The following is a 22,573-nucleotide window of genomic DNA, read 5'->3' as shown; positions in this document are numbered from 1 at the left end:
GATATTTTGAAATGGATGTGTCTTCTCAAATCTGTACGGCTTTTTTTTTTTCTTCTCTCCACCCTGCTTTTATTTGTTTGCTTTAAAAGAAAAAAAGCTTTTTACACATGAAATCTAAAAAGTGTTGGAAACCTTTAGACCACATTTAAAAACGCAGGCCTATTTGTCAGCGCACACTGTTATTTTATCCATTTTAATGATGCACATGAATTGAGCTTTTTCAGTACACAATGACAAACACATTGATAGAGTCCTTTATTATTACCTGTTCAATATTGGACAATGAGACTTGTATGTGTGTTTGTTTTTGTATTTAGTGCACTTACTATACCATGAAGTAGGCTTGAAATATGAGTGTTGTTGGAGCTTTCTAGTTACCCTGACTGTGTGTGGTGTGACTTTTTACCTGGGAAAACAGCAGGCCCAAGTGTCTTCCCTTTGTCAGAGACGTTATTTCCCAAAAACAGAGATTAACCCTTAGAGATCCCCTTAGACAGCCCGACAATTTAATCTTTTTTTATTTGGACAACAGTGGTTGGTTTTTTTGTATGCTACCTATTTCAACAGCAAGAAATGGCATCTGCCCGTGGTGCCATTTTGATTAAACTTTTTGAGAGTTTTATGAAATTATGCCGTAGCTCATAAGTGGTCATAATATATAAGTAACAGGTGAAATGAGACTAATGATGTATTAAAGATTTCTATAACTGAAATTAAGCCGTGTAGAATCTAAAATATGAGACATCAAGGACTCCTTTAAGTCTGAAATATTACAAATTTTCTCTCAGAACTTGTTGTATTACCTGTGCATTGGTATCCCTTAACTAAGTAATAAAGGTTTGTTGACTAAAAATGTGTTTTTGCCTCTGTCACCTGTAACATATAGGAATTGAGTTCATTTTTTCATTGTAAAATCTTTTGAAGGGAGTCAAATCATGACATATTACCTGTATCACTCTCTCTCTCTTTTCTCTCTCTCACACACACACACACACACACACACACACACACACACACACACACACACACACACACACACACACACACACACAGACACACAGACACACACAATCAGGGTTCAGAACAGATAAAGCAATCAAGACCAGGTGCTGCATAATTAGCAGGTGTTGTCAATCAGGGACTAATCAGCCAATCCCACCTGACTCAAATCAAAAGAGTCAATGCCAGTTGGAAAGTTTGCTTCGGTCGATGTTTCCATGACATTCAAAGTGGTGAATCTGCCAACCTTCAAGCACACTGATGACCCAGTGAGACAGCCCGTGCATAGTCTGTTGCCTGAGTTTGGTTGTACTAATGTGTGTACCTGTCTCTCTGATTGCTGCAGCCAGCTGGATTTGGAGCACCTGCTTGAGCTATAGGATCCATAGGATAAAAGGCCTCCACTTGCAGTGCCTCCCTCTCTTCCCTGCCAGCACCACCCCCACATTTGTCTGTTTAATGTCCACATAACAACACTCCACCCACATCTACACCACTGATGTTGCTCACCTCTGTGCCCCATGCTTGTTTCATTTAATGTAATTAGTTATGTTACAATAAGCACCTGTTATTTATTAATTTTTTGTCATGGAGAGAGCCGTACATGGCCACCGACATAAAAGTATGAAGTATTTCATGCTGCCTTTAATCACTATGGTCTGGAAATGTATTACACATGAACACACACGGAGATAAAAGGAAGCATATGGTCAACTTTATTAACAAATTAGCTTAATAATTATAATTATACATAACTATATTACACCAGAATGCGATAAGATTATGTTATAAGTAATACATTTTCACTTAAATAACTTGAACTACCACACTCGGAACCCTCACACGTGGCTGGCGGAACATTTTCCTCACCCAGTGTAAGGCCCCGTATCGCATATGCAGTTCATGCTGCGACTGGACGTCTGGTGAACAGGTGCATCCTGGGTCTTGGAGTTTGTGTGGGGCTGATTCGCTCGCAGCCTCACTTCGGCGAAGCACAAAAACGCCTACAAGCCCCGTCGTGCCGCAGAGCTGACGAGCGCTGTCGAATACAGTAGATTGTCAACAGACTAGCAATGTCTGCCGTTAGCTGTGAAACGAGTCTCGCAAAGATGGAGAACGAAGAAAAAACTTCCTCTTTGGCAAACAGGTAACAAATGGCTGCTATTCTCAAAACCTTAGAACGACTTTTGGCGGCCGGGGGGGTTGTTACAAGTTTTTAGCCGACATTAGTGCTGAGCATCTTTATAAAATCATGACCTGTCAGTGCAGTGTGCTCAGTTAATGGGTCGGTACCGTTTATTCCATCGTAATGGAAAGTAGCTTCAAAGACAGCCCATAATAAGTATATTTTAAAGTGGTAGTTTTCTATACATTTCATACAACCTCGGCCCTATTCAGGAAGTAGTCGCTCAGACAAATTTCACTTATTTATGAGAGTTCTCCATTTTACACGAGGTTCCCTCACCCAACATCAGCCCATATTCATAATTCCACGTCAGGGAGGCACACAAGCATACGTTATCTAACGTACTTACAACACGTAGTCTGGCAATAGCTGGTGTTAATTGTTAACCACAATAAAGCAGAAAGGGAAAGCTTCCACACGTGATAAGATTAAAAGATTTCGTGGCCCTATCTTTTGGTGTTCTGCCTCGGCGCCAGTGTTTAACGCTAATCTCTGACATCTATTAGGAGGGAAATGGCTGTCAAACATTTACCTTTGGCGGAGCCTGAACACACACACACACACACGTAATACGCTATGATATTGACCCAGTAAATCGTGCATCCGCCCACATTTTGAGTAGCCATGTGTGTAGTACCCTTTGTAGCCTCTAGAGGGTGCTGCGGCATCGGGCTCCTGTCTGGTTGACTGGAAGGCGCAAGCGTTTGAATCACGCTGACGTCATAGTGTAGGAAGTTGATCACGACAGGAGTTTAGTAGTTTTCATAAAAATCCAAGAAAATGCACAATTATACTTGATAATAGTTTAGTGTTTTCTTGTACACAAAAACTTGCATATTTAATGAGCAGTAAACCAAAATGTATGCTTATAGAAATAAATATTATAAATAGCTTCTTAACTCTGCCCTCGTTTCTAAGATCTGGATAAATGGAATTTTGCTTGGTTGATGCTTAGAATAAGTCTTTAATCTTTTTTAAAAGCTCCACTGGGTTTGTATTATGCAGTGCAGTGTAACTGTAGGTGCCATATGTTCTTCAACGGAGACCTGTGGTCCTTCTATGCACGTCTGTAGCCGTCGTAAGATCGCTGAATGTTTGGCATAGCAAAACACTTCAGGCTTCTTGTTTCCTGCTTTGCAGCTGTCCCTTGACTGCAGTTTAAAGCAACACTTACAGTCCCGGAATACACTCGGGACTAGAAATAAAGCACAGAATTCCCTCAAACACATTGGTGTGACACGGACAAGGAAGTTAACAAGCATGCTGTCGCCTTGGTTCCAAACGCAAAAGTATTCAAAAAGTAGCTTGAAATGTTGGTTTAAAGTTAACCAGTTGCAGTAAAAATTCCTTGATCTGAGCGAATAGTGATTTTTATTTTGTCTGGACGAGACGGGAGTGTCACAGTGCGTGCGTGCGTGCGTGCGTACGTGTGCACTGCTGGGGGCTGTTCCTCAGAAAGTCAGCTGACGGCAGCAGAGGCAGTGTTTGGTTTCATCATGCTGTTTTTCTCCCCGCGCTCTTTACTCTAAAGTGTTTGTGGTGGGTGTGCGTGTGTGTTCCGTTGCGCTGACGTCTCCAAACTCTGGTTCACAGAGACCCAACAAGTCCCTGCAGGGTACAACCCACATTGTCTCCTCTGTGTCCTTCCCTTCTGTTAGTCTGTTTTTCACCTCTTCAACTCACCCTGAAGGATCTCAGTGGCAAATTCAGTCAAACGCATCGAGCAGAAGGCGACAGGAATATCACTCTTTTTGTCCCTGTCTGCTGTATCCTCCTTCCTTCCTTTAACTGTTGCCCCCCTGCCCCCCCCACCACCACCCTCTCTCTTGGGTTTTCTGAGTCGATGCCTCGGGAGCTCCCTCCTGCTCCGCCGTGCTCCTGCTGTCACATATTGCACACTGTCAAAGACAGATGACCGCAGCCTGGCGTGTGTGTGTGTGTGTGTGCGAGAGAGAGAGAGCAGAGTGGGAAGGTCGGGGTTCCAACCTGATGCTATTAATATCAGCTAATGAACATAATCTGAGTGTAGGCTATCCTCTTACATTTGTTGGCTAGCCGACAGAGGGGAGGAGTGCAGAGCGAAGGAAGGAAAGAGGAGGGAAAAGCTGTTGCTGTAGTTTTTAGTGCGCGCGCTCGCTCCGGACTAAGCGGCGGTGCCTTCTCTCTCTCTCTCCCTCTCTCCTGCTCTCTTTACCTCTTACTCAGCTCAATCGCAGAAACAGAAAGCTAAAGCCATGTTCAAAGTTTCGTTTCTCAGCTGAGCCCGAACCCCTCAAATGTTGCCCAACAGCTGAGTCACTCACTCTGTGGATGGTACAAGAGGGCAGTGCAGTAAATTGCTTTATTGTGCTCAGGTCTCCCTGTACATGTACATGTGAATATAAACCGCGAGTCCCTGCACAATACGGAGTATTCTCAAGTGGAAACCTCCCATATATTTTCTTCAGAGTTATGAATTATCTACCGCCGTTCTCAGGAGCCAGAATATCTGGCTGTTGGACTCTCAGATCGGATGGCAGGTAAGTGCACTGTATTTTGAGACGCACTAACAATCATCCGTTTTTTTTGTTAAATCTTTGCTTGATGTTGATATTTTCAAGTTGTGGTTGTCAAGTGTATTTACAGTTTTGTATAATTTACCATCTGGGAATTTATGAACTATATTTTCCTCAAGTAATGCAGCTCACAGCGGTTTGGACGCACTTGTAGTTTCCTTTTAATTTTCTGCAACTTGTCTTTCCTTGTAACTTCATTGTGAGGGCAGATATATACCAGTAGTGCTTTTTTGGCTACACTGTAGTCACATTAGTAACTGTTCAGATGCGAGGCAGTAGATGTATAAAGTTGGTGCGCTTTGATTGTGAAATATCTTTTAACTGCTTTCTTTAACTTTGTACTAATTAGCCTATTAATTATTAATTAATAAAATATTTTTTAATTACCTACAAATACTAATTTCCTTATCTGATTGGCACTCCAGCAGACTTGGCCATACTTCTATTTTGTTTTGTTTTTCTTCTGTTTCAATCACGTGTCGTGTAATTATTAGTTTTTGTACCAGTTACAAAGTTCTGCGTTACTTAACAGTAACCAATGGCTGCACAGCAACATGGCAACGCCTCGCACACACATCTCCCTTCAATCCAGTGTGTGTGTGTGATTCTCACCTGAGTGACACCTGACAGTTTCATCTGCGGTGTCACCACAGCATTAGCCGTTTCTGCTTGTACACCTTTTATGGTGTCATCCTCTGCGTGTGGACAAACAGGACTGACTGCAAGTTTGTTGGTCTATGACAGTCGCTGTAATCCGTATTCCTTTTTAATTGCCAAGCCCATCCACACATGTTGAGCTTTACATATTCAAAGGATTGTTGCAAGAACAAGGCAGATGTCCGAGGTTAAGGTCACTTTGTATAACGCTGACATTTTCCCACAGGGTTGTGTCCGTTACTAAGTTACACTGTGAAACTTTTACCTTCCAACCACCCACCGAACGTGCTTTTGGTCTCGTTTCGCAAACTTTCTTTTGCACAAGAGCGCACGTAAGCACGTTAGCTGGTGAACAAAGGTGCAATTCAGCACAAGCCACTGGGCTAATCTTTTATAGCACCCTGTTAAGGTTTGACCAGATAACCTCGCTGCAGCGCTGCTGTGCCTCCTCTACAGTTGCCGTGTGTCTTCTCTGTCCTCCTGGTCTCCCCTCCCTCATTCTATATGAGCTCAGATGACCCTGATGCGATAAGATAAATCCTTGTTCTCTCTTGCTTCACCTCTGAACTGTTGATCATCCACTTGGAGGGGCATGGGGGGGAGCCTATATAAAGGTGGCAAAACCCACGAGTTGAATGGAGTTGAATGGAGAAACAGAGATACAGGCAGTTGTTGTCTGACGCGCCCTCCTGGAGATATGGCTCGTGGATTTTTACAGTCCTCACTAGGTGAAGTGTGGATGGCCCGAATACTGCAGTAAGTGTTACCAGCGGCTTCACCTCGGTTAGGTGTGCACCTCCGAGAAAATACTGTTCGCATGATAAACAACAATTGCTGCCGTTGTCAAGATGGTGTTTTCTCTGTTGTTTATCTTCCAAAAATAAAATCACATGTCAGGTTTTGTTTTCCCTAGAAACACTTTGCATAGAAAATACTACACAAGCCGCTGCCTCACAACTTGCAAGGAGAAACTTGTACTGTAGGGAAAGCCAGTTTTTCAGGGTTAGTTTAACTGGATCCTCCACAATGGATTAGAGCAGACCTTTGTGCTCAAGTTCCCTGCTCTGAATCTTGATTAACGGCAGACGTTCACTGAATGTCAAAACTCACAAGAAATGTTGTCTGGTTCCTGGAACCTGAACGACCGAATTGCAAAATTGTGCGAGGTGTTGCAAGTTTGTGAAACATAGAACTCACACGCCAGCTGTTAACATACTTTTCTGTTCCAGGAAATTTGGTTATCAGCTTTGTTTTTCGCGTCCTGCAGAAGTCAGTGGCAAACATGTCGCTCATGTGCGAAGAGTTCATGCAAATGATTCTCGTCCCTCCTCCTGGAGGAATCTCACATCCGTTTTGAATGACGCTCTTGTCATTTGTTTATGAAAAACTTTTTTCATAAACAAAAGAGACCCCTCCAACGCTGCACATGCGCAACAGCGAAAGCTAGAATTCGCGTCTGATTATTATGTGTCTCGTAGTTCACAGAGTCCATCTTACTCCTTTCCACGCGCAGCAGCGGTTCTGTCAGTGGGACAAAGCGTCGGAACCAACCACTAACTTGCGTGCGGAGGGAACACAGCCCTCGCCCGGCCTTGTTTACTATCCATAAAGTAGGCCACTGTTCTCTGGACTGCTCCCTTAGCAGTGCAGCCCACTGCGTTCATGGCAAAGCTGATGTCTGTCCCTTTGTGTCCTTTGAGCAAACACGGCTCACAGACGAGGAGACAACAAAGGAGCTCTCAGAATTTAAAGGGGCTGTTCAACAGCACCCGGTCCTCCTCTGTCTTCTGGCACAAGAGCAGCAGTGCGGCGCAACCGAGGTCACGTGACCACGTCTTTATTCAGCATTTTTGGGTTAAGTGAAAACATGTGAGTGGATGCTCCCTAGTTTTTTATATTCTGATTATTCCGTTGGTGCAGTGTGTCAACGGCAAGATTATTCACTTTATTTTTTAGGTTTTTAGTTTCAAAAGTTCCCACTTTCGACCCATTCCAAGGGCTTTACTATTCGTCTTGGACTCAAGAGGGGACAACCAGGAACCTCTCGAGTGCCAGGTTTTACCTTCCTGCAGAGACTGATGCTTCGTTTTACTTTCCGCAGAAAAATAAATCTTGCTTAATGCTACCACCCGAGTCTCATTTAGGGCTGTGCGATTAATCAATTTTAAATCAAAGTCGGATTTATTAGTCAGGCCGATGTTTAAAGCAAAATCCTAAAATTGGTTTTCCTCTTACATGCTTCAGGTTACAAAATGTGAAAGTTTTGCACTTTATTCATTCATCGCTGTTCAAGATGATTTTGGTGTAAGATAGTTGAGGTTGTCACTTTACGGTTCTGAAGTTTTCACTTTATTCCCAAAGAAGGGAACTTCGTCTTTGTTTATAAAGAACCTGCTCATTTTCTTGAGAAGTGTGGTGAAAGTGAGGTTCTCACTTCAAGGATTCAATGATGTCACTTGACTAAACCCATGGAGGACTTACTGTATCTTTCAGTTGCACTTCATTCCCAATTGGGAAATTTGTTGGCTATTTTTCTTACAAAAAAAAAGAGATAAAAAAAAATAATCTGTATTTTATTTTTTCTTTGCAGTGGAGCCGGCGAGGGATCATTGGACCGGCTCCTGCCACCAGTGAGTACCAGCCTTTCGCCCAGGAAAAGGACCACCAGCCAGTGCAAGTCAGAGCCCCCTCTCCTGCGCACCTCCAAACGGACCATCTACACAGCTGGCCGCCCGCCCTGGTACAATGAGCACGGGACACAGTCCAAGGAAGCCTTTGTCATTGGTAAGACTTGAACAAAATGTATGCGTATTAAAGTGTCAGAACAATCCTTTTTTTTCTTTTTTTTTTTTTTACCTGTGTATAGCTATGAAGAGCGCATTTCACCATATGTCTGAGTTGAGATATATCAGAATAAATTAGTGCTGCCAGCCTGTAATTTCATTTTCATAAATTGACTTGAGATTTTCCCTGTATCTACATTTTCTTTCTTCTAAAATCCAAGACAGTAATTATTGAGAGAAACTACCAGTCAAAAGATTAGGCACACCTTCTCATGCAATTTTTTTTTTTTATCTTTGCAACTTTCTACACTGCAGACTGAAGACAAGTCAAATATATGAGCAACATATGTGTAATTATGCATCAAATAAAACCACGTTAAATAACTAAATGTGTTTTTTATGATAGGTGGCTATTGTGAAGAGTTTCAATATAAAAAATGAGTTATTTGACACTTTTGTTGTTTTCTCCATAATTCCATGTGTGTTCATACACAGTTGTGATGCCCTCAGTGAGAAACTGCAATGTCAATAGTCATGAGAATGAAATTATATACGTTAAATTCATAGGGTGTGTCCAAACTTTTGACCGGTAGTGTATACATACATTTTTTTTTTTTTAGGACATCGCAAATAGAAACAAATTTGTGCGTGATACACGGCCACAGTTGCCACAGGTGTTCATTGTGACTTGGCGCCAGCATAAATGTCTCGCAGGATCGAGCCATCGTCGCACTCCTCGCTAATGGCTATTGACGAGGCCATTTAGTGTTGTTAGCGACATTCCAGCTGAGTTAGAGATCGCGCTGCTTTTGCAGGCCTCCCGAGAATTATTCATTATCGCAGGGCCGTTTGTCACAAGGACACAGGAATATGTGAAAACAGCAAATGCACAGAGTCCAAGTGTCTGTTTCCGCACGCCTCAGTATCCGCTAATGATAGCCTGAAGCAACGTGCAGAGCATTCCAGTTAAGATTCAACAGGTTTTCTTTCCCAAGCGCAAGAGGAATTCTAAATGTACTGCACGTGCGTGCAGTCAGACGCATGTGTGTGTGTGTGTGTGTGTGTGTGCAAACATTCTATTATGTCTCATGTCACAGGCCTGTGCGGTGGCAGCGCATCCGGAAAGACCACGGTGGCCCGGAAAATAATTGAAGCCCTGGACGTTCCCTGGGTCGTCCTCCTCTCAATGGACTCGTTTTACAAGGTCTGCACGTCACGAGCTGCGTTCCCATTACCCCTAGAATTGCGCAAAACCTAATGAGTGCAATAGAAAACTGGTAATGAAGGCGCCTAAACCTTGAAAAACTTCTCAAATGCGGCTAAAAGGTTTTGACGCTCTCATGAGGTGGTTTTTCAGACGTATCAATACAGCGGTATATCGCAAAAGCGTTGTGGAAACCACTTGTCAGCATTGACACGTGACCAGTTCACTTCAAGTGAAAATGTCGCATTACATTTTGACGGAGGAGCCACAGAGAGCGTGCGTGCGGTTCGGCTTTGACATTTATTTGCATCTAACCAGACAACCATCCAGAAAGGAGTAAGGTGAGCTGCTGCCGCCCGGGTCACTGGATCGTCAACAAGTTTGTTCACGTCTCAGAATGAAAATGAACATTTTGTAATGAGGGAGCGGAAGGTACCGAACCGGACGGAGCGGGAAAGAGTTGATTTTGGCCTCGGGGGGCCTGGAGCGGAACATTTTTAAAAGGAAGACCTGGTGTCGTAGAAAAGGCAGAGTGGACGAGAGAGAGAGAGTGTCGCTGGGCCATGATTCTTACCCCACTACGCCTCCGCCCACTCTGCGGTTATGCAACGCCGTCGCCGTCTGACAGCAGCGCTTCAGACTCGCCAGCAGAGGAGGAATTTATCACCGGCCGGAGGACGACTGCAGTTCCTCAACCCCGCCGCCGCCGCAGCAGCAGCTTTCCGTCATGGTTAATGAGCAGCTCCTCCTGCTCTTGTCTTTATACCTTCTTTTGTTTTTTTTGGACTTGCTCTCGGCTCGCGCCAGAGAGAACCTGGAACACTGGTTCAGCTTATTTACCACAAGTGTGTTACGATATCATTTGAGGACAGCGAGCCGCTGCTCCGGAGGTGCCAAACATCAGAGCTTGGGCACCACCAGGCATGCACGCACACACATACACACACACACACACACACACAAACAGAAAGAGAGCTAGAGAGAAATGTGGATACTCATGACCTGGTACAAACGTCACAGTGGCGCATGACGCTGCCCTAAATTTAGATTCTCTCGCTTAACTGCTCTTAAACAGCTCCCTGTGCCCAAGTGACTTTTCAGGCAGACACAAATAGTGTTTTACAAAATCAATATTTAAGCTTAAAATGGCCCTGCTGTGGGAATTTGTTGACACAAAGTAGCTGTATTGGTTTGATCTGTTTAAATTTTCCCATTTTGATGCATTTTTCCATGTGAAAAATTAAGTGCGTCAATTGTTTCCCCCCGAGTCAAGTTTTAACCAACTGAGCTCCTCCCTTTTCGTCTCACCCTCAGGTCCTGTCTGCGGAGCAGCAGGTTCTGGCCGCCAGTAACGACTACAACTTTGACCACCCGGACGCCTTCGACTTCGATCTGCTGACCGACACCCTGCGCAAGCTCAAGCAGGGCAAGAGCGTCAAAATCCCCGTGTACGACTTCACCACGCACGGGAGGCAGAAGGACTGGGTGAGCGCTGGCGCCCAGTTCAATAACTATTTTTTGTCGTAGTTATTGTCAAAGACCTTTTTTTTCTGGCTAAAGTGAGACGATAACTAAAAAAAAAAAAAAAATTAATTCAGAAGGACTAAGACGATGACGAGGTGCGTTGACGTTTTCGTCAACGAATGAAAACGAGACGGCCAGAGGCGAGATCCAATCAGAGCTCATTTCGTTTGTGGAAGGAAACGACTATTTAGAAAGTGGACGCACAGCACGCAGATTATCTGATACAGACTAGGCTGAGAGCAAATGTCAACACCAAGGGAGGAAGAGGCGACGAGACATTTGGACACACTTCACATTTGCTATGAAAGAAAATAAAACACTGTAAAAACTGTGCATCAAGAATCGACTAAATCGACTGTAATTTTTAGTCGACTACAATGATTATGATATTTCCTCAACTAAAACTGGACTAAAACTAAAACTACTTAGATGACTGAATCAAATTTTGCTGTCAAAATGAACACTGGCGCACGCGCACGCCGCAGCTTAGCGAGTAGAACGTCGCAGTGACTCGATAAGACTGTTAGAATGTCAGTTTCTCGACTACCTAAAAGGGGTTTCAGTCTCCCTGGAAAGAGGTTTAGAGCGACGGCACGAAGCTGCTGCACCAGATGGTCCCTGACAAAGCCACTCTGCCGTCTCCGTCCGTTTCTGCTTCTTCACGCCGCTAACCGCAGCTGTGGCAAAATATACCTAGCGTCGCGTTATGCAACGTGCACGTGCCTCGCAGCGTCCATGTGTGTTTTGTTCTGCAGTAACCGGTGCGCACGTGTGTGTGTGTGTGTGTGTCCCCTCCCCCCCCCACACACAGAAAACCGTGTACGGTGCCAGCGTTATCATCTTTGAGGGGATCATGGCCTTCGCAGATAAAAAGCTGCTGCAGGTCAGTGGAGGTTATCGTCTGTGAAGATGCCCCGAATGCTCAAAGTGAATGCCAGTCATTTATCATTCGCTGTTTGAAGCTTGCAAGGACCAATCCAATTCCTGCTTTGTCTGATATTACAGCTGCTTAAATATCTTTGCCATACATATTAATTATGGCGATCACATTGAACCAGTGAGTCGACTGAGAGAAGCAAAGAAATACTCAAATATTTAATGTCTGATTTAATTACATTGACTCGTTGTTGACGTCTATTTTCACCGTTTCAGACCAGCGTTTTTGATTTCGTTTTTAAGACCATTCAAACTTGTTATCTTAAACAAACGTGATTAAATTATGTATTGAACCATTGAACAATCCTTGCAGTAATTATAAGCTCAATGCTTATTTCTCTCCAACCAGCAGACAAAGACCTATCATACTCTTATTATGATAAGAAACGTAGTTGGTAGTTGTTAATTCCAGTCGGCTGGGACACGTAACTCAAAGATGTGCAGTTTGTAAGCACCTAAGCAGCCTCGGTTTAATTGTAATGGTCCATGTTGCCCTCTGAAGGGGGATATTTTTTATCAAGAAAATGCAGCCATTCTAAATTTCTGCTAATTATTTTGGGACAGAATAACATGTTAATATTCCATTTTGGCCTGTTTTATCAACCGAAACCCATTACTGACGGGCTGGCTAACTAAGCATAATAATAATAATAAAAAAAAAAAGAGGATTAATTAAGAGTCACCTCTCATTTTGCAGCTCCAATACAGTCATTAATTGTATAAGAAAACCCATTAACAGACTAATCATCCTTGTCCGGATTAAATTTGCCATGATGCGTGTTAAACTTCTTTGACAATGATTTTTGTGAAAGTATGTGACATTGTTGGTCTAGAAATATACATACATATATATATATATACATATATATATATATATATATTATATATATATATATATATATATATATATATATATATATATATATATATATATATATATACATATATATATTTATATATTTATTTATTTATTTATTTTTTAAGGACAATTAACTGTACCGACAACCTTCATGAGTCCTCTTCATATCGTAGATGACACAGCAAGATAGACCTCAGAACTCCTTTTCATTCATTCATTCACTTATTTAAAAAGGACAGTGCATATTAATGAACATCTCAATGTAAATATGCCAGAGTTACCCAAAGGCTGCTTTCCATCCACAGTGCCTGGCAGGTCAGCAGAAATAACATTACAATGACAACAAATATAACAATTGAAAAATGCAAAAAAAAAAATGAGCAATACGATAGAAGAATTGGACAGTTCCCACTAACAAAGTAACAAAGAACACTGAGAAGATACACAAAAGCTTAAATTTTGAAAGTGTTCAGTGTGTTGCAGTCTCGTATTGCAGCTGGAATCCCATTCCAGACCTCAGTGCCTTTGACTGATAACACCTGATTACTGAAGGTTGTTTGTCTATGTGGAACTGCACAGTCACCTCTAGTGGAGGCTCTGGTTGTTCTCCCTCTGGTGCTGGATCTTCACATAATGAACTCCCCTAAAGGTGTTGGAGCAAGTCCATGCAGGATCTTATATATGGAGCAAGCAAGTTTCAACTTTTTAAAAATGATCAAAACTATGTGCGGGAAAAAAAAATCACACAGTGAAGAAACCTTTTTGCAGCCCTCTCTAGGAGTAACGGCCTGATATGCCTTGAATGAAGACGCCGCTTTGTGTTAGAAGGGCTCAGACTCCCTGTTAAACGTTCTCTTCTGTTGGCTCCCCCCTGCCATCAGCTGCTGGACATGAAGATTTTTGTGGACACGGACTCCGACATCCGCCTGGTGCGTCGGCTCCGGAGGGATATAACGGAGAGGGGCCGAGACATCGAAGGTGTCATCAAGCAGTACAACAAGTTTGTCAAGCCGGCCTTCGAGCAGTACATCGAGCCCACCATGCGCCTGGCCGACATCGTGGTGCCACGTGGTGCGTTGAAAAAAAAAAACAACAACAAGTTTTTGTAATTGACTCATTTATCGTTGTTAATATTGCACTGCTTAATAAGCTGTTTGTTAATCTCATCTTAAGACTCCTGATGCTCATCTTGCCTCTCGCTTTCTGTCTTTCTCCCATTCAGGCGGCGGCAATATGGTGGCCATTGATCTGATTGTGCAGCATGTCCACAGTCAGCTGGAGGAGGTACAGACCTGCTTACCTGAACACACACACACACACACACGCACGCATGCACACACATAAATACACCCTCGCTCGTATTCAACTGCATGTAGTCATAATGGCATTATATCAACAGCCTGCTTTTAAAGCTTTTCCTGAGGACATGTTCACTGTTGTTCAGTGCGGCTCAGAGGAAGCGCAGCACCCCGCCCTTTATCAAGATAATAATTACAAACTCCATAGCACCCTCTAGTGTGTAGAAAGTGGTAGAGACTCTCGGGGAGGATAAATGTTCATTAATGTTCAGTCGGAACGAAATGTACGCAGAAATATTTTTTTGCGCTTTCAACGGACTGACTGTCAAAATATTAATGAAGCAGTTGACGTTAAAGAAAAATGGTCATTTGAGTAAAGGCCAATTGTTCAGGCGAAGAGATTGGAGAATGGTTAACCGTGAATCACACGCACCAAATAAGCAAGTGGTTTTATTACACGTTCATACAAACATAATTACAAAGAGTTTGGAGAAACTGTAAATCATACATTGAATAAACTTCTTTTTTTTATATACACATGTATACAAACATAATTACAAAGTCATACTAAAATCACTCGCCTGGTTTCTGGCCCCTTTCACTGTTAGTTTTAGCAAGAAGCTGGAAATCTGTATATTCCTTTTTTTTAATTGGCAAATTATTTTTACAAGGCCGTTCCACAAAAACTGAAGAAAAAGCCTCTAACAGGAGACCTTTAAGTGGTAACAGTCCCGTTTTCGTGGTTTGTGACACAAAGGTGTATTTTTTTGCCTCGTTAGAAGCACTTTGGGCCACGGGGCAGTTTGCTTTTTACCTTCCCCACACACACACACACACACACACACACACACACACACACACACACACACACACACACACACACACAGAGTGAGTAACACACATGCTGCTGATGGACTGCTCTGTCCCTGTCTGTCTCTCTCCCCTCCTCCACCACCACCACCTCCACCCCACCACTCCAAATTCCCCCGTGGCTCACAGCGCGAGCTCAGCGTCAGGTAGAGTGGCCTTTATCCTGTTTATCCTTCTCTCTCCTCACCATCTGTCCAGTTCCTCCCGCCCCTCCCCCCTACCCTCCCACCTTCCACCTCCACCACTGCTATCTGGGAGAGAGACAAAAGGAGACAGAGAGAGAGAGAGACAGAGAGAGTGAGGCCAGCAAAACCAACCGTCGGCTCCCAACCGGTGCTGCTTGCTGGCTGCCGTAGCGCCGGGCGATCGCCAGGTGGCGTTGTTGCACCTGCTGTCGAAACACGCGAGCTCGGCGAGGCTGCCAGCTTCACTGCAAAGACTCAAACAAGAAAAATCCGCTGTCTGCCGACCTTTTACGAAAGCAGAGCCACGTTGGGGTTTGCCAGCACCGAATGCAAACACGTTGGTTTTCCTTCCCTCTCGTCTTCTAGTTTAAAACACACGCACGCACACACGCACCACACACAGAAACAGACAATTTACACTTCTGCGTCTAAAAATAGAGTCGTTGACCCCCGCCGCTTTTCAGAATGGAGCGCGACCCTCCACCAAGAAGAAAGCGAGAGAGGGAGAGCGAGAGGAAACAGCAGCGGGCGCCTCGTCGTCGCCGTCTACGGTGCCCAAAAGCCGCAGAGAAAGTTTCCAATACTCTTTACTACAAAGCGCTGAGTGTTTTGTTTTTTTTTCTTTCTTTCCTTTTGTTTTTTTCCATCGAATCTTGGCCGCGGCGTGTCAGACGCCGCGAGAGCGAAGAGGAAGTGAGCTCGGCGTCTCTCTTTAGACACAGGATGCGCCGAGGCCCGCGAGCCGACAAATACCAACCCCTCTCGCTGTTTCGACACAAAAGTCAAAGAGCTGCGAGGAGGGAGGCAGCCGAGGAGGAGGGAGGCAGCCGAGGAGGAGGGAGGCGGCCGCGCCGGCGCTCGCCTCCCACGCACGGCAGCCAAAACGCACACGCAAGCACGCACGTTCAGCTCGTTTGAACAAATCCGAAGCCATCGCAGTGGCGACGGCCTTCGAGCCATCGGTGGCGAAAACCTCCACCCCCGCCACCCCTCCCTTCCCCCGAGCCGCGCACACATCTCGGCCGTCCACACTGTTGCTCAGATCGTGACCTCTTCATCCCTCATCCACCTGATGTTGTGTCTTTTCTTCTTTTTCCTCCTCTTCCTCTTCCTTTCATTTTGTCCCTCTCTGTTGTGATTGTTTGTTTGTGTTTCATCGACGCGTGTAAAAAAAAAAAAAAATAATAAAACAACCCCAAATCAAAAACACTACCCCATAGAGGAAACTTCGCTGGGATATGTGAGCAGATTTGCTATGATTTTTCTCTTTTCTTTTGCATCTGGCTTATTTTGTCTCAGTGACACGGCGGATGCGTGTGTTGTTTGGTTGTTTGTTTGTTCGTTTTTTTTGCAAACATGACTGCATCACTGAGGGTTTGTAACAGTGTGCCTCGCTCTCAGCTGCAGAGGCCTGGGTGGGGCCTCGGCTCATGGCGTATTCAAGCCTAATATCTGGAGCCGTCTGGAGCTATTGCAAATCATAGCGGCCGTGTCATGGAAAACAAATCCTCCTCCACTCAAACGCCTTCGCTCCAATTCTGACTTTTCCAAGGAGCTCTCTGCTTTGTTTTCCATCATCACGCCGTTTTTTTGTTTTGTTTTTTTTTTTCTGCTGGCGTAATTTTTCCACAACAACAATACTCAACTCTGGCACTGTGCGTCTGCAGACTGCTTCCCTTTCTTGAAATTAATCTTAAAACCAGTGGCTTTTCCACATGCGAGCACCGTCGCCTTTTTCCACTAATCCCCCAGATTGTTATTACTGTTGGTTGAAGTTGTTCTTGTTTGCATGGACTTACAAAGAGTGTGCGTGTGTTTGTGTGTGTATGTTGCTGTGTTGTTGTTTTTTTTTGTTTGTTTGTGTTTTTCTGTCTCTCAAGCGTTCATTTGCTCCCGTCAGCCTCTCACTCTGCTTCGTGTGTGGCCGCAGGGCGGCCCTGGCGTCAGCGCACCAGGCCCAGCCGCTGCCTCAGACGCTCAGCGTCCTGGAGAGCACGCCGCAGGTCAAGGGCATGCACACCATCATCAGGTAAAACAACAGAAAACAGATTGACACACAGCCCCATTACCGGACTACGCAAGAGGATTAGGGCCACAAGAAGAGAAAAAAAATGTGTTTGCAAAATTTAGACTGTATTCACACAAAAAAAAGTTTTGACTATTTTCTATCAACTTTTTTCACAAATTTTTTACTTAATTCACAAAATTTCAACTTGAAATGAAAACTAAAAATCTCCTAATATTTTTTCTCTTCTTGTGGCCCTAATCCTCTTTTGTGTGATACATATTGTACACTGTGTGCTAGAAGAGCAGGATGTCCTTGCTACTAAACCAAATTTTGAAGCACACTTTCACAAGTTGTTCCACAGAAGACATGTCGTTAAGTGTCGAAGGTGCGCAAATGCCATAAATTGATTTATCATCAAATTTCCACTTTATTTACAAAATGTAATCTTTTTTACGTTGACTTTATTCACAGAATTTTGACGTAAAACTCGAAATGAAAACTTAAAACAAAACTCTCCTCCCTGTAATATTTTCTTCTCTTCTTGTGGCTCTAATCCTCGTTCATAGCCGGACTCATGCTTTTCTTTGTTCTTTTTTTCCCCCACTTCAGAAACAAGGAGACCAGCCGTGACGAGTTCATCTTCTACTCCAAGAGGTTGATGCGTCTCCTGATCGAGAGAGCGCTCTCCTTCCTCCCCTCGCAGGTGCCCAACGCTAAAAGTTGTTTTGTTTTTAAACATTTTTTATTGAAGTTTCGAGTGCGTCTTTGTCATTTGTACAAACATTTTCATTTATATATACATATATATATATATATATGTATATATATATATATATATATATATATATATATATATATATATATATATATATATATATATATAAATATACATATATATATATATATATATATATATATATATATATATATATATATATATATATATATATATACATATATATATATATATATATGTATATATACATATATATATATATATATATGTATATATACATATATATATATATATGTATATATACATATATATATATATATATGTATATATACATATATATATATATATATGTATATATATATATATATATATATATATATACATATATATATATATATATTTATACATATATATATATATATATATGTATATATATATATATATATATATATATATATATATATATACATATATACATATATTATCTCCCCCCCCAAACAGTCACTCATTCTCACAGATAAGAATAAAAAAAAAACAAATAAATTGATGACCGGCATCAAACTAATAAAGCAAAAATGAGATAAATAATATCAATAAAACAGAACAAAATAAAATAAAAGGCAGGATCATTACTTTTTTTTCTGTTTTGTTGATCAAGAAGGACACAAATGAGTCCTAGATAGGAGCAAACTCCCGTCTGTTTACCTTTCACAATGTCTGTCAATCTCTCCAGTCCAAGACAAAGTCATCAGCTCCCTCTTCCATATCGCCACTGATGGCGGTTCTACAGTTCCCCAATATAGTGCAATCACTCTTCTTGCATGGAGAACTCCAAAATCAATCATTTTCTGTGTTCTGATAAAGTATTGTGAGTGTGTATTCCAATACAGAGTGTTGACGTCAAACCCGACGCCGACAGTTAGTTGTATCTAATCTTAGCGTGTAGTGTTTTGGTTCGTTCTGTAAATTGGATTCACTTTCAGTGGATAGATTTGTGGCCATTTGTCGTCTCTGACTCGCGTCAGAGGAAGAAACGCTCGAAAAACAAAATCCGGCGGGGCCACGGTGAGCGAGAGAGCATGGAAACTTTATTGAGACAGAGCTGAGAAAAGTTTCCGTACCTCAACCATAAGTTGCAGGTTTCTCACTTCACAGCCGTACATCAGAGTTTGAAGGCGACAGGAGCTGGTCTGTCTCAAACCTGCAAACCAGCAGCTTTATTTTTTTTACTTTTTTTTTTTTATCTCAGGTCCACGTAGTGCAGACCCCCCAGGGAGAGGATTATGAAGGCAGGACCTTCCACGGGAAGAGGGTGAGTGAACTTCATTTGCAACCGGCCGTCGCCCTCTTCTTCTGGCTTTTTTCCCCCCCGTGTTTTTAATTTCAAAGACCATTAGGAAGAGTTTTGTCTCGGTGAAAAAAAGAGAATGCAATTAACCTTTGATTAATTATGCTTTTCCCTCTCTTTTTGTTTCTTCTCAGATCACGGGGGTGTCCATCCTGCGGGCCGGCGAGACCATGGAGCCGGCGCTGAGGGCCGTGTGCAAAGACGTCCGCATCGGCAAGATCCTCATCCAGACCAACCAGGACACGGGAGAGCCGGAAGTACGGCTGCACTCTCCACTTTCACTCCGCGTATTGATTTATCCATCAATTCTAGTTTATACACATGAAAGACAAGGGGACCCGAGTGGCGGCTCTGTGATCACGTGCACATCAGCCACAACCTATTCCAAACTCAGGGCCTTGAAACAGCCAGGGTACAGTCACCCCACACTTTATACTCTGACCTGTGATAACCGCGCCGGCCTGCTGTGATTGCAGGCAGATAAAACCTCCGCTAGATGAAAAAAGGGGCAAGGCCATTGGCAGTTTAAAGAAAAACACCCAAAACAAAAACATGAGAAGCTTAAAAATAGATTGCGACACGCTGAGGAAGCCAGTCTGAGTGAACGCAGCTCAGGGTTAATGCCCTCGTGTCTGGGAGTGTTTGTTCAAAGCAGCAGCAGCTGCAGCAGCAGCAGCGTTCTGCTCGAGATGGAGTCAAGCAGCGGAAAAAGTGGTCGGCAGTGCACCAACTCACCGGTCTAATGGCGGGCGCGGCATGAATAGACTTTGCAGGATCCCATCCATTTTGAGAAAGCTGACTGATATCAAACCCAGATTTTGAACGGTTTCCAAAAATTTCAATGAAGCAATGAAGCACAATGGGCGACACAAAAACCTTATTTATTTAGCTGCAGTGTGGTGAGCCTGCTGCACAGAAAGCATGATGGCATGATACAAGAGAAGCCGTTTGAAAAGAACACTTATTAATATATAATTACCAGTAGTTGTATCAAATACAACGGCTCCACTATACTCACATATTCGGTCCTGTTTACAATAACCCGAAGAAAAGCACAGGTTAATGGCCTAAACTGGTGGAGTCTCAACTGGTGGAGTCTCAGGAAGAGTTTTTCCATGTGTGTGTGACGCTAACCACCGTCGTGTCTCTGGCCCGTTGCAGCTGCACTACCTGCGCCTCCCCAAAGACATCAGCGAAGACCACGTGATCCTCATGGACTGCACCGTGTCCACCGGCGCCGCCGCCATGATGGCCGTCCGTGTCCTGCTGGTCAGCGAGCCGCAGTCGATTGTTCTGCGGCTGCGTCTGCCGTTTCACCGGCGCGGCCTTTAAAAGTGCGCGTTTTCCTCTGCAGGACCACGACGTCCAGGAGGACAAGATCCTGCTGGTGTCGCTGCTGATGGCCGAGATGGGCGTCCACTCGGTGGCCTACGCTTTCCCGCAGGTCAAAATCATCACCACGGCGGTGGACAAGAAGGTCAACGACCTCTTCCACATCATACCCGGCATCGGTGAGTGGAGGCGGCGTGCAGGAGCGCGTGGCGACGCCGCGGTCGGCCTTGTTTTCGCGGGGGTTTGCCAACCGGCCGTCTCTCCTGTCGTTGCAGGCAACTTTGGGGATCGATACTTTGGGACGGACGCTCCGCCCGACTGGAGCGACGACGAGATGGACGAGCCCAGTTGCTGATTGACTTTTCTATTCGTTTTTATTGTATTTTTAAGCAGACTGCACTGACTTATTGGAGCGATTCGGGGCTTCGGCCCCCGACGAGGAGACGATGGTGTGGCAACGTGCATTATTAGAGGGCCAAACAAAAGTGCTCGAAAACCCGGAAACCAAAAATAATTAAATAATTATAATCAAATGATATAATCAACAAATTAGAATTTTAAATGATCTTCCACCGTCTTTGAGAAATGTTGTTGTCAAAAGTATTTTTATATGTACAGTATGCTGCTACTGTAAAGTCCAAAGGTTTTTATTTGAGTGTTTCAAATGGTGACAAATCGCTGTAGGCAGGCGTGCCGTCGCGAAAGGAGTCACTGTACCTTTGCCTTAAGCGATAAAACTGTGGAAGCCGCAGCTGAATGTGAATTTACGTGTGTGATAAAAAAAAAAAAAAAAAAAAAAAAGCAGGGGGGGGGGGGTTAACGTTTCAAGCGTTGTTTTTTTTTCCCCTCCAACCCGTCACCCTGTTGGCAACTTTCACAAAAAAGTTTAATCGGAACGTGAACTCTCAAGGCCGCGAGCGCCTGCTGAAGGACCATCGAGTTGGGAAATGTGTAGGTGTCTCTTTTTGTTCTTCTCTTTTTCAGCCGCTCTCGTTCAGCCTTTCCCTTCTCCATAGATGTTGACCCAACCGGTTTAAATGGGCGGTAAAAAAACTTTTTTTCTCTTTTTTTTTTCATCGTAATGCTCAAAGTGTGAACTCGGACTGTATTATTTATTCAGCGCGTCCTTCATTTGCATAATTGTACGTGCACGTGCCGGACTAGTCACCAGTCGGTCCCCGTTTTTTCTCTGCTGTGAAACGGGTCGTATTTCGCCAACACAAACCTTTTATTTATACCTGTTGTGTTATTTGATGTTTTTTGATTTTTTTGGGGGTCAGAATGTATTTTTTTTAGGCTTTTAACACAAGTGAGGAAATTTGTCAGTGCCTGATTTTTAAAAAAAAAAAAATTTGCAGGAAAAAAGAAAAAGAACAGTCTGTCCTTGGACGTCGCTGCCTCGTTGCATGTCAAACGTTCACCAGATTTGCAGGTAGCAGCTCCGGCCCGTCGTCATTGTGAGGGTTGTTATGTACCAAGTGCTGCGTGAAAAAGATCATTGCAGTTGTCATCGTGCCACCCCAGAGGCCGCGTGAGTTGTCAGTTTCACATGCAAAAAAAAAAGAAATAAGTGAAAACATGACATTAAAGGGAAAACAAAAACATGAACTGAGTCATGCTTCAAAGAAATGAAATCAGCTTTATTGCAAACTGTGTTCATGTTCTGCTGAGCGTGCGGTTGATATCATTGGCCTTGGTTCGGCAGCAGCGCTGAATAACAACTGTGTGTCTCTTCAGATCGGTCGCCATTGTGTTTTTCAGCCTCGGCGTCTCGTGATGGGGCTGTTTTGTGTTTACCGCGTCAGCTGCATGTTTGTTTCTTTTTTGGTCTGTTATTTCCAACCTGTATTTAATAAAAGTGCAATAGAGCTCTTCGTCTGCCGTCTTTTGTCTTCAGTCAATGATGGTGCGCGAGGCCGGCGAGTCCTTAATGGAGTTAAAACATTTTCAGCCAGGACTGGAATATTTTTTAAAAGCGTTTGCTCTTGATAATCTTTCTGTATTCAATGAAAAAAGAGGAGGGGGGGGGGACAAAAAAAAAAAGAACTGACGACAGCGCGACAGCGCTTTGAAATGGGGAACAGGAAGGATAT

At 43.5% G+C, this 22,573-nt stretch overlaps 1 protein-coding gene across 8 annotated transcripts; it reads left to right on the top strand.

The window, feature by feature from the left end:
* Nucleotides 1-2,009: 2,009 nt before the first annotated feature.
* On the top strand, nucleotides 2,010-22,355 carry uckl1b (uridine-cytidine kinase 1-like 1b). 8 transcript variants are annotated; one of them, XM_076028522.1, is made up of 15 exons: nucleotides 2,010-2,146; nucleotides 7,988-8,181; nucleotides 9,278-9,384; nucleotides 10,699-10,869; nucleotides 11,720-11,791; nucleotides 13,585-13,774; nucleotides 13,926-13,987; nucleotides 16,277-16,296; nucleotides 16,987-17,085; nucleotides 17,674-17,767; nucleotides 19,050-19,112; nucleotides 19,283-19,405; nucleotides 20,310-20,417; nucleotides 20,503-20,659; nucleotides 20,756-22,355. In XM_076028522.1, exons 1-15 carry the CDS (start codon nucleotides 2,073-2,075, stop codon nucleotides 20,833-20,835), a joined length of 1,614 nt encoding a protein of 537 aa, XP_075884637.1. In that variant the 5' UTR covers nucleotides 2,010-2,072; the 3' UTR covers nucleotides 20,836-22,355. The 8 variants fall into 8 exon arrangements, with proteins under 8 accessions (XP_075884637.1, XP_075884633.1, XP_075884638.1 ...); XM_076028518.1 differs by having other exon boundaries at nucleotides 16,957-17,085; XM_076028523.1 differs by lacking the exon at nucleotides 16,277-16,296 and adding an exon at nucleotides 15,001-15,017.
* Nucleotides 22,356-22,573: the final 218 nt, after the last annotated feature.

Source organism: Nelusetta ayraudi, unplaced genomic scaffold (genome assembly GCF_046127955.1).
Source record: "Nelusetta ayraudi isolate G7.1 ecotype Tasmania unplaced genomic scaffold, CSIRO-AGI_Nayr_v1 ptg000024l, whole genome shotgun sequence".
NCBI lineage: Eukaryota > Metazoa > Chordata > Actinopteri > Tetraodontiformes > Monacanthidae > Nelusetta > Nelusetta ayraudi.
Note: the sequence above shows the minus strand (reverse complement) of the source record. Positions and strands in the feature narration are given on the sequence as shown.